Raw genomic sequence first — 10861 nt, 5'->3', positions numbered from 1 at the left:
CACTAGCGCTCCAGATCTAGGTTGGCCCCTCCTCCTCCCCAACACCATCGCTCCCTCCTTCTACTCCCATGTTGGCGTTGCAGATCCAGGTCGGCCCTTTGTCCTCCATGGCAAGGGCAAGGCAGATCTAGTTGGGCGTGGTGCGTCCTAGGGCGAGTTGCGATGGTGTGGGCGTGACTAGATCCACCTAGCGGCTCGGCGGCGACGATGATGCAAATAGGAAACACTGGTACAACCATGTTTTTTTCAAACAATTACAAATGCCTTATTTGGCCGGAGTTCGAATGGCTCCAACTATAACTGCCCTTGTCATTTTTGGCCAATAGAATGGGATACACTAGAGGAGCAAGAGTCCCCGGTAAAACCCACCAAACGAGCCTTAAGAGAGCCTCACAAACCCATATGAAAGCCAACCAGGCCTCCCCACATCCACATGCGTGTGTCATCTACAACTTGGAAAAAGTCCATTTTAATTTCCTAAACTATCATCATGTCTAATTTCCCTCCTCGAACTCTAGAACCAGACATCTTGCTCATGAACTCTAAAAGCCATTCAATTTTATATCCCTGCTTTGGATTGAAGTGGTTTTGAAGGCGATTTTATCCTTTTTAGGTAATAAAAATCTAATAAATACTTGATAAGATTTATAAACCATGGAAAATGCCTCTAACATTCTGAAAAATTCGAGAAAGATCGTAGAGATAGGTTGGGACCAGAAACCCACACCCCCAAAATATCTAGAGCTCATGAAAATATCTCTAGAAGCTTAAAAAATACATTTGACACTAGGAAAATGGAAAATATCCAAAATAATTGAGAAAAGTCCCAAAACATTTAATGGATATCTAAACATTTTTTACAAACTTTCTACAGAAAAATGTCATCTAATATATTGTTTTTAGTTTGTCGTTTTAAAAACGTTTTTAGACACCAATTATAGTGGTTTGTGAACTTTCTATATTTTTCTACATATTTTCCCCATTTTATAGATCTAAATCTTATTCTTGAAAGTTTCTAGAGATATTTTATTGCGATTTATCGTCCAATCTATCTAAAGGATCCATATCAGGATTTTTAGAAACTCAGTAGCATTTTGTGCGGTTTAAAAACTTTATCAAATATCTACATCATTTTTTCTCAAAAAGGAGAAAACCGCCCTTGAAACCACTTTAAATCAGGTTAAAGAAAATCTAAACGGTTTTGAGTGGTCATAGGATAAGAGTAAGACGCCATTTTGAAGTTTAAAAAGGGAAATATTAAAGTACTGATGCTGCAACTTCATCAACCAGAAAGGGGCCTAGCGTCACTCTGCAATCGATCACCAGTCGGTCCATTCAGGCCCAGGGCCCAGCCCAAGCAGCCACGTGCGTGCGTGCGCGGTGCGCCCGACGACGCCTCATCATCAAAATGCCAAATTGGGGGGAACCGGAATCGCAGGCGGCTTTCCAAATTCTGCGTCTGCCGCTCCCGCGCGCAAATCCAACCGCCAAGCCGAAACGAATTGATTTCCCTCCTCCCGCCCAGACGCGAGAGATCCCGCGCGCGCGCCCGCCCGCTCCCCGATCCGACGGCCCTGGCCTCCTCCACGTCAGCGATCCACGCCCCGCCCGCTCCGCCAGTCATCCACCGCGGCCTCTACATAACCCCGCCGCCTCCGCTCCCATTCCACTGCCACCCAAAATCCCAAATCCACCACCGCCACCACACCAGTGATTCCGTCCGACGAGAGGAGAGACTAGTGTGGGAGGAAGAGAAGAGGCGAGTATGAGTTCCGGCGGCGGCAGGGGCAAGCCCAAGGGCACCAAGGCCGTGACGCGGTCGACCAAGGCCGGGCTGCAGTTCCCCGTCGGCCGCATCGCGCGCTACCTCAAGACCGGCAAGTACGCCGAGCGCGTCGGCGGCGGCGCGCCCGTCTACCTCTCCGCCGTCCTCGAGTACCTCGCCGCGGAGGTAACTGTCCCCAATCCATTTCTTTCTCCCCCCTCCTCCCTTCCTCCCTTCCGCGAATCTGTTCGGATGATTGCTGAATCCTTGCCGTGCTCGTGCGCCGCCCGTAATCGCTTGCTTGCCTGCAGGTGCTGGAGCTGGCGGGCAACGCGGCGCGCGACAACAAGAAGAACCGCATCGTGCCGCGCCACATCCAGCTCGCCGTGCGCAACGACGAGGAACTCAGCAAGCTGCTCGGCGCCGTCACCATCGCCGCCGGCGGGGTGCTGCCCAACATCCACCAGACGCTGCTGCCCAAGAAGGCCGGCGGCAAGGGCAAGGCCGACATCGGATCCGCGTCCCAGGAGTTCTAGGCGGCGGCGGTTGCAGGCTTCTCTGTCTCTGGTTCGAACCATGCTTCGACATGAAGGCGCTCCGCCGTTCAACTTTCGTCGATTAGCAGCAGTATTAGCGTCTTGTCTTGTCTATGGTTGGTTAGGTTTAGGTTCTGTGATGGATGGTTTATCAGGTGAAGTTTGTGGTGAATGAAAGCTGCCTATATGTATCAATCAATCTTGCTGGAATGGACGAAATGGTCGGTTGCTGTTACTTGCTGTGGCCCTGTCTCCTATTTTTGTTGTTGATTTTGTTTCTATTCAGTTGAGGTTGCTACTGACTGATCTGCGGATGCCTTGTTTCTCGGTTGTGTTTACTGCAGTCTGAAATTCTTATGTTTCATTCAGTACCTGTGATGCCCAAATCCATGTGCTCATCAACTACAACTGCTATACTTGTCGGGTATACTGAACCGCCCTGCTCCCTGCTATTTCTGGAACGAGGGATATCTGGAGGGATAGCTATGGTATGAGATGCAGCTAACTATACCTACTTGTACCCAAGCACCCCTATGGTAGGAGTGGAGAGTGGAATCCGAGGGAAAAACTCCTTGGGAAACTGCCCAAGTTCAGCCTGGGCGTTTTTTCACCGAAAACCGAAAACCGAAAACCGAACCGAACCGAAACCGAACCGAATAGTAGGTAGTTCGGTTTTTCGGTTCGGTTTCGGTTTCCAATTCCGTGAATTTCGGTTATCGGCTTCGGCTTCAGTTTCAAGTCCATACCGAACCGAAGTACCGAACGCTAACTCGCTGAGCGCCTGAGGCCCTGAGCCGCCGCTGTGACGCTATCCGCTGACTCTGACTCGCTGAGCGCCAGCCCAGGCGCCAGCCCACCAGTGACCAGGCACCGGCCCATCATGGCACCACCCATGGCAGCACCCGCACCAGGCACCCCGCACCCGCACCACTTGACCACTTCACTTCCTAACCCTAACCCTTCACTCCCCAGTTCCCCACTTTCCCGCATCGAATCGAGATCGACGAATCGAGTCGCACCGGCAGTAACCCTAACCCTTCACTCCCCAGTTCCCCAGTTCCCCGCATCGAATCGACGAATCCAGTCGCACCAGCACCGCATTCCGCACGCACTCCGCAGAGCCTCGCACTCTCGCTCCTAACCCTAACCCTTCGGAGGCGCGGCAGGCGGCGCACCCAGCAGTTCAGGGCGCCAGGCGGCCAGCAGCGGAGGCGCCACCGTCGACCGTCGTCAAGCTCCTCAACCACGGCCGCAAGAACAGAGCAGTCCTCCAATGTAAATCTTTAGTTCTTCTTGTTCTTGCTTAATGCCTAATAGATCCAGATGCCTGTTGGTTGCTTTGTGACAAAGCGAGTTGATTAGTTAGTTAGTTTGTACCCTGACTAAGTACCTAGATGGCTGGTTTTTGTTTTGATGTCTTGTAGATGGGGGACACTGAAGAAACAGTGGCGCATCTAAATGTTCAAGTGAATGAGAATGAAGTTGTAAATGGGGAGAATGACAAGCAGGATGAGCAGCAGCAGTCCAAGGATGGAGAGGAAGTGGGAGATGAGGGAAGCAAGAAAAGGAAGCCCATGGTTCCAAGATCAGATGTTTGGGAACACTTCAACAAGATCAAACTTGATAATGGGGAGGAGAGAGCCAAGTGCAAGTACTACGGCAAGCAACTCCGCTGTGACACAAAGTTAAATGGTACGTCCTCCATGAAGGCTCATTTGAAAATCTGCAAGAAGAATCCTCACAAACCTGTAGTAGATAATCAAGGTACTTTACAACTACAACCTAGCCCTAGCAATAGTAGTGTTGGTACTCTATCTACTTGGAAATTTGATCCTGAGGAGTTAAGGAGGAGTTTTGCTGAGATGATAATAGAAGATGAGCAACCTTTTGTGTTATCTGAACGTTCTGGCCTTAGAAAGTTTATGTCAAAAGCATGCCCACGTTTTGTTTTGCCATCTAGAAGAACAATCACTAGAGCCTGTGTGAAAGTGTTTGATGATGAGAGAGAAAAACTTAGGAAATTTTTGAAAGACAACTGTGAAAGAGTTAGCCTGACAACAGACACATGAACGGCTAAGAACAGTCATAATTACATGTGTGTTACAGCACATTTTATTGACAATGAGTGGAATTTGCACAAAAAAATTATTGGTTTTTTCTTGGTTAAGGGCCATAGGGGGGAGGACATTGGGAAATCTTTAGAGAATTGCTTGGCTGACTGGGGAATTGAGAATGTTTTTACAATAGCAGTAGACAATGCTAGTGCAAACAACACTGTAATTAAGTACATGCAGAGGGTCCTGAATGAATCAAAAGGCTGTGTTGCTGAAGGAGAGTACCTTCATATGAGGTGTTTTGCACATATTATCAACCTGATAGTAGGTGATGGGCTGAAAGAATTTGATAGATCAATCGCTCGTGTTCGGGCTACTGTTAAGTATGTTAGGAGTGGACCATCTAGGTTGGTAAAGTTCAAGAAATGTGCCGAGTTAGCAAAGGTTCAGACCAAAGCATTTTTCAACCTAGACGTCTGCACTAGGTGGAACTCAACTTACCTGATGCTACAAACTACACAAGAGTATGAAAAGGCCTTTGAAAGGTATAGTGATGAAGACCCATACTATAGTCTAGAGTTAGAGAGTGAGAAAGCACCAGGAGTTCCAATCAAATCAGATTGGGAAAAGGCAAGGAAAATGGCTCAATTTCTTAAATACTTCTATGAGCTGACCCTCCGTGTCTCTGCCACAAGTCGCCCAACATCTCACACATACTTTCATGAGATTGCTGATGTTTTGGTTCTGCTGAGACAATGGTGTCATAGTGAAGATACATTATGTAAGGAAATGGGCCAGAAAATGTTAGTGAAGTATTACAAATATTGGGGAGAGAAGTATGGAGAAAGGCCAGGGGATAGAGAGAAGAGAGGAGAGAAAGACAAGGGGGATCAATTGCTTAACATTGTTATTTTTTTCTGTGTTGGTATTGATCCTCGGTTCAAACTTTCTAACTATGTCAAGATGGCAACTATGGTAATGTTTGGTGATGAAATAGGTCAGAAACTATGGGCAACAGTCAACACTTATTTTAGTGCTTTGTTTGAGGAGTACAGAGAATTGTATGCTCCATCTCCAAGTGACAAGGTGCCTGCTGAAACTCAAGAAACACCAGAATTTTGTTCTGGATTGATGAGCTCCATAATTGCACAACAGATGAGCAATAAGGGGAGTGCCAATACCACTGTGAAGTCTGAACTAGACAAGTACCTTTCAGAAGATAATGAGGAGCTTAGTAAAAGTTTTGACATTATGAAATGATGGAAGAACAATGCTACTAGATTTCCCATAATGTCTCGTATGGCCCGTGATCTTCTGGCAATTCCTATCTCAACAGTAGCCTCTGAGTCAGCCTTCAGTTCAGGTGGAAGAACACTTGATGATTTTAGGACATCACTCACACCAACAATGGTTGAGCGGCTCGTTTGTACAAATGATTGGCTTCGTGGAAACAACTATATCAGTGTTGAAGAGGACACAGAAGAATTGGCCAAGCTTGAGGAAGGTAATTTTTAATGCTAAGTCTAAGTTGTTATCATTTCTATTGTTTATCTTGATAGCTTATTGCAGTAACATGACTACACTTATTGTAGAAATTGGTGCCCTGGCCATTTCTAAGGATAGCACTACTGCTACTGCATCTTGATAATGGTAAGTTGGTTAGCTGGACGCCTGGATTACAGGTGATGCACTGCTACTGCTGGACCCTTTTGAGGATCATAGAAAATGCACTACTACTGCTACTGCATCTTGATATAGTGCTATCTTGATATAGCACTACTGCATCTTGATATAGTGCTATCTGAGTATCTTGATATACTGCATCTTGATATAGTGCCCTGGTGCTTTGCCAACAATCTGGCTGGACACATCCTGGTGGCTCGAAGTCTATTGCTGGTGTTTGGTTTCTATTGGCTATTGCTGTTGTTGATGCAAGCTGGCTGTCGGCTGGAAGTCTGGAACCTGCATTGATTTCCTGTTGTTTATCCAATTTGTAAATTTGATTTGAGCATTGAACTGCAAGTTTGTAATATTTGATTTGAGCATTGAATTGTTAAGCTTGTAATAGTCTTGAGTATTCAAATAATGTCTGTTGTTCTAAATTCTATCAAGAATGAACTGCTGTCAGTTTAGCCTGTCTGCTGTTTTATTTGCATCGGTTTTTTTGGTTTTAACCAAAAAACTGAACTAAAAAACCGAACCGAAATTGGTCGGTTTTTAGAATTTCAACAAACCGATCGGGGGTCATTTTCTGAAAACTAAAATTTTGAAAAACCGAAAAACCGAACCGAACCGTCGGTTAAAACCGAACGCCCAGGCTGAGCCCAAGTGGTTGCTTTTGAGGTGCTGAGCAAGATTTGTGAGCAACACGTGGATTAGTTTACCGGCAGTGCCGCTGGTACTTTTCCTTGGGTGGATCCATCTATAGCAGTTCGGGCACAGCGCAACCGTAATGTGTTGATCCAAGACCAGAATGAGTGGGCAGAGAGTTCTAGTCCCGCTATGAGTGCAATGTTCGCCGTGATGAAGATGTTTTATGCTCGTCAGGACACCCAGGACTTCTGGCAGGGGTCCTATACCACTTGCATGGATAGGCTCATGAGAGCCGAAGCTGCACAGCGGAAGTTGAGGAAGCATGTGCGCAAGCACAAGAAGACAGCTAGGGAGGCTTTTTGGGACATGGATGACGCTCATGGCGCACTGGGGGCTATCCAGGCTCAGATGGCACAAGCCAACTAGCAGAGGGATGCAACCCAAGCAGCAAGGGTTGATTATCAGGCTGTGCTGGCAGGACTGCGGGAGCAGCTAGAGGCCACTCGCGCCGAGGCCTTCACTACTACATGCTAGCGGATCTTAGCTAACAACCGCGCAGCCCTGGTAGAAGCAGCACGTGATAGAGCCAAAGCTGAGGCTGCGCAGCAGGCACGCGTTGAGTGGGATTTGCGCCATCAGCTTGCACATACCCAGAACGTGGTGATTGATCTTCAGCATGAGGTGCATTTTTTGAACAACCAACTACACCCGATCCTTGATGAGGAAGAAGATCCGGAAATGTTTGTTGAAGATAATGGTTGGGAGGATGAAGAAGTGGTGCCCGTAGATGAGGACGATGCTATTTCCGACCTTGACAGTGACCACGCTGATGAGTAGAGCAGCTTAGTGACTATTTCGATGCGCTAGATGTACCCCATGCTATCTTTTATAATGGACTTGTAGTTTAAGTTTCAGTATTCATGATGTAACTTCGATGTAATATTGGAACCTTGCATGTTGGTCCACTATGATTCGAACTCTAATGAAATTCCAGTTTCGTTTTACTGGTAAAATATGATATGCATGCGAACGAGTTGCGAGTACGATAAGTAATCAAATTGGTGTTGTTATGTTGTGGAAATGAATTATTGTGCCTCTGTTTTATTGTATGAATTTAAATTCTCTCTAGTAAATTCAGTTTGGTATGATCATACAATTCTTCTATAATTTCTTGACATCATCCAATAATTACTTATTGTTGCAATTTTGTAGATGACTCGCACTCGCACTGGGGCTGGTACCAGTCAGGGTGGTAATGATGGTGACCTACCACCACCATCGCCACCCTCAGCGAATGAGTTTTTCGCACAATTCTTGGGAAACCAGAGAGCAATGGAGGAAACACTACGTCTCATTGCGTAGAATATTGCCCGTGTCCACCCGCAAAATCAGGGGCCAGACCCTAATCAATATAGCTCTTTCAAGGACTTTTAGGACACCAAGCCTCCCGTCTTCAAGGAGGCAGAAGAACCGCTCCAAACGGATGAATGGTTAAACACTATTGAGCAAAAATTCTGACTGTTGAGGGTCACTGAACAGATGAAGGCAGAATATGCATCTCATCAATTGCAGGGACCAGTAGAGATTTGGTGGACTCATTATCTATCTACCCTACCTGCTGGTGCAAATGTCACCTGGGAACAATTCAAGATAGCCTTTAGGGGGCATCATATACCCCCAGGGCTGATGCGGATGAAGGCCGCTGAGTTTATGAAGCTGACACAAGGGATAAAGACTCTGATCGAGTATATGCATGTATTCAATAACTTGTCCAGATATGCACCAGAATTTATGGATACAGAAGAGAAAGATAGAAAGCTTCAAGAGAGGCCTTGACACCAAGTTGATGAAAACCATGGCCAACTCTAGATGTACTACATATAATGAATTTGTAAGTGATACCGTCACGCAAGAGAACCAAAACAACTTACATGCGACAACAAAAGGCCGCAAGCGAGCCGCTAAGGTGGGTGCCTTAGGCTCATCTCAGTCAAGGGCTTCCATGGTAGCAAGGCCACAGTTCTATCCCCGGCGCCTAAGTTTAGGCCTCCCCAGAAGAAAGCCCAGGCCAGTCGCCCTCAGAAGGCATTTCGCAAGGCATTCACCATTGCCCTGCCCAAGGGTAACGCAGGCCAAGGAAGCTCAACATGACAAGAAGTAACTAGCCCTGCTTCAATTGCAATCAGATAGGCCACTAGGCCAAGGAGTGCCCCTATTCCAAGAAGAGTGGAAATCAAAACCAGGGTAACCAAAAGCAGCCAATCCTAAGGCACGTCCTGGGTACGTGCACTATACAACTATGGAGGAAATTCCCACAGGGGAAGTTGTTATCGCTGGTATGTTCCTTGTAAACAAACACCCCGCAATTATTTTATTTGATTCTAGAGCTTCGCATTCATTTATGAGTCAGACATTTGCATCTAAGCATGATCAGAAGATTATGGTTGTAGACAAGAGTGGTTATAGTATAAGTTCAGCTGGGGCTACTATCTCTACAAACCAAATAGTTAGAGATGTGCTCATCTCCATACAAGAGAGGGAGTATACTATGGATCTCATAGTATTTGTAACACCCCAGGTGCTAGTCACAAGTTAAGCAGTGGATTTGGACTTAAGTAGGATATGTCAAGCAATGATCATGATCTCTAGTTCATAGTTTTGAAGTGATGATGAAGGTGTTGAGGTCCAATCTATGAAATTGAGTCCCAATGTGAACTTGGACAACACACCTTGCTTACATGTGGACCCTGGTTAAGATTTCACAAGAGTAATGTTAAACATGCTTATTTCTTACATCAACATGCATCCATCTTGACCAGTGGGAGAGTTTCATGAAGTTTGGAGCCAAATAGTCACATGAAATGATAAGTTATAATCTTTCTTGAATTGCTTCATCAGGTGAATGGGAACATGAGATGTCGACCAAACCTTGCAACCTTGCTCAAACAACTCTAATTCAACTCATGAACAAAAGTCATGAACGGTTCATGTTGAGCAAATGTCAAGAAAATGCTTCTAAGTGTGGGAATGGCTAAAAATTATCTTTTTCATGGTATGGTTTTGACCTGTGTTGACCACCTATTTGGAGTGCTTGCATGGAGTTGGACCTTAAATAAAAGTTGAAGATTGAATGGAGTAAAACAAACTTTATTTTTGGACCAAGACCTAATTCAACTCCTAAGTGGCTCAAACAGTGGTCTCAAGTTTGAATGCAGTGCTATTTTGGCTCTCAGAAATCTATCCCTGATTGGCAACAGCGAGTTGACATGTTTGTGAATTTTTATCTTCTAAATTTGTGTGATAGCTTGATTGGATTCCTTACTATGAGTTGGAGTACACTGTGTGGAGGAAACAACTAAACAAGTCTCATCACTTTTGGAGCTCGTTTGGATGTTCAAATTGAATTTCAAAAATAGAACCTCGCACTGTTCGATCCCTATTTGGACTGAATGTCTAAACCCTGAATTTCAGTTTGGGGTACTACACTTTGGAGCCTTGTATCTCTCTAACCAAGCTAAACCAGTCTAGGATCCTTTAACCAAAGTTGCAGAGCAAGGTGTGCACAACAAACTTTGTTTAAGGGTCATGAGCTAGTTTGGTCCCTAACTTAGTCAAACTAAGGCCTCAAAACTGAACCCAGTGCTGTTTTGGATCTAAAAAATTTGGCTATCTAAGATTACAATGTCGATGATGATTGGCATTTCGCGTTCTCAGATTTTTGTTAAGCAACTCAAGTTGAACCAAATATAAAAGTTGGACTACATGTTTTGAAGAAGAGCATCCAAAAAGATGGCACCAGTTTGACTTTGTTTTGACCATCAATTTGGATTTTTGCTCATCGCTGTCAACGCACTGACATTATCATGTTGGACGCTAAATACTAGGAATGAAAACAGATCAGATACGGACGGATATCACCGATATTATATTTGTTTTCATATTTCTGTCCGGATTCGGATTCGAATATGGATAGTGTCAACTATGTCGGATAGGATACGATTGGATATCGACATCATAAATATGCGATTTGAGTATTCGGATACAGATACGGTATCGGATGTTGGATATCCAGACTCGGATACGGACAGATCTCAACCCCTCTAAACGGATTCAGTTTTGAATATGGTCGGAAAATATCCGTACCGTTTTCATCCCTACTAATTACCCACTAATCTGTTGCTCTAATGGCCGAG

General features: G+C 45.3%; 1 protein-coding gene across 1 annotated transcript; it reads left to right on the top strand.

Moving 5' to 3' along the window:
* Positions 1-1669: 1669 nt before the first annotated feature.
* Positions 1670-2536, top strand: LOC136504635 (probable histone H2AXb). Its single transcript, XM_066499592.1, has 2 exons — positions 1670-1951; positions 2077-2536. The coding sequence occupies exons 1-2, from the start codon at positions 1766-1768 to the stop codon at positions 2299-2301; spliced, it is 411 nt and encodes a 136-aa protein (XP_066355689.1). The 5' UTR covers positions 1670-1765; the 3' UTR covers positions 2302-2536.
* The last annotated feature ends 8325 nt before the right edge of the window (positions 2537-10861 follow it).

This window comes from Miscanthus floridulus, chromosome 14 (genome assembly GCF_019320115.1).
Source record: "Miscanthus floridulus cultivar M001 chromosome 14, ASM1932011v1, whole genome shotgun sequence".
In the NCBI taxonomy this organism is placed as follows: Eukaryota; Viridiplantae; Streptophyta; class Magnoliopsida; order Poales; family Poaceae; genus Miscanthus; species Miscanthus floridulus.
Note: the sequence above shows the minus strand (reverse complement) of the source record. Positions and strands in the feature narration are given on the sequence as shown.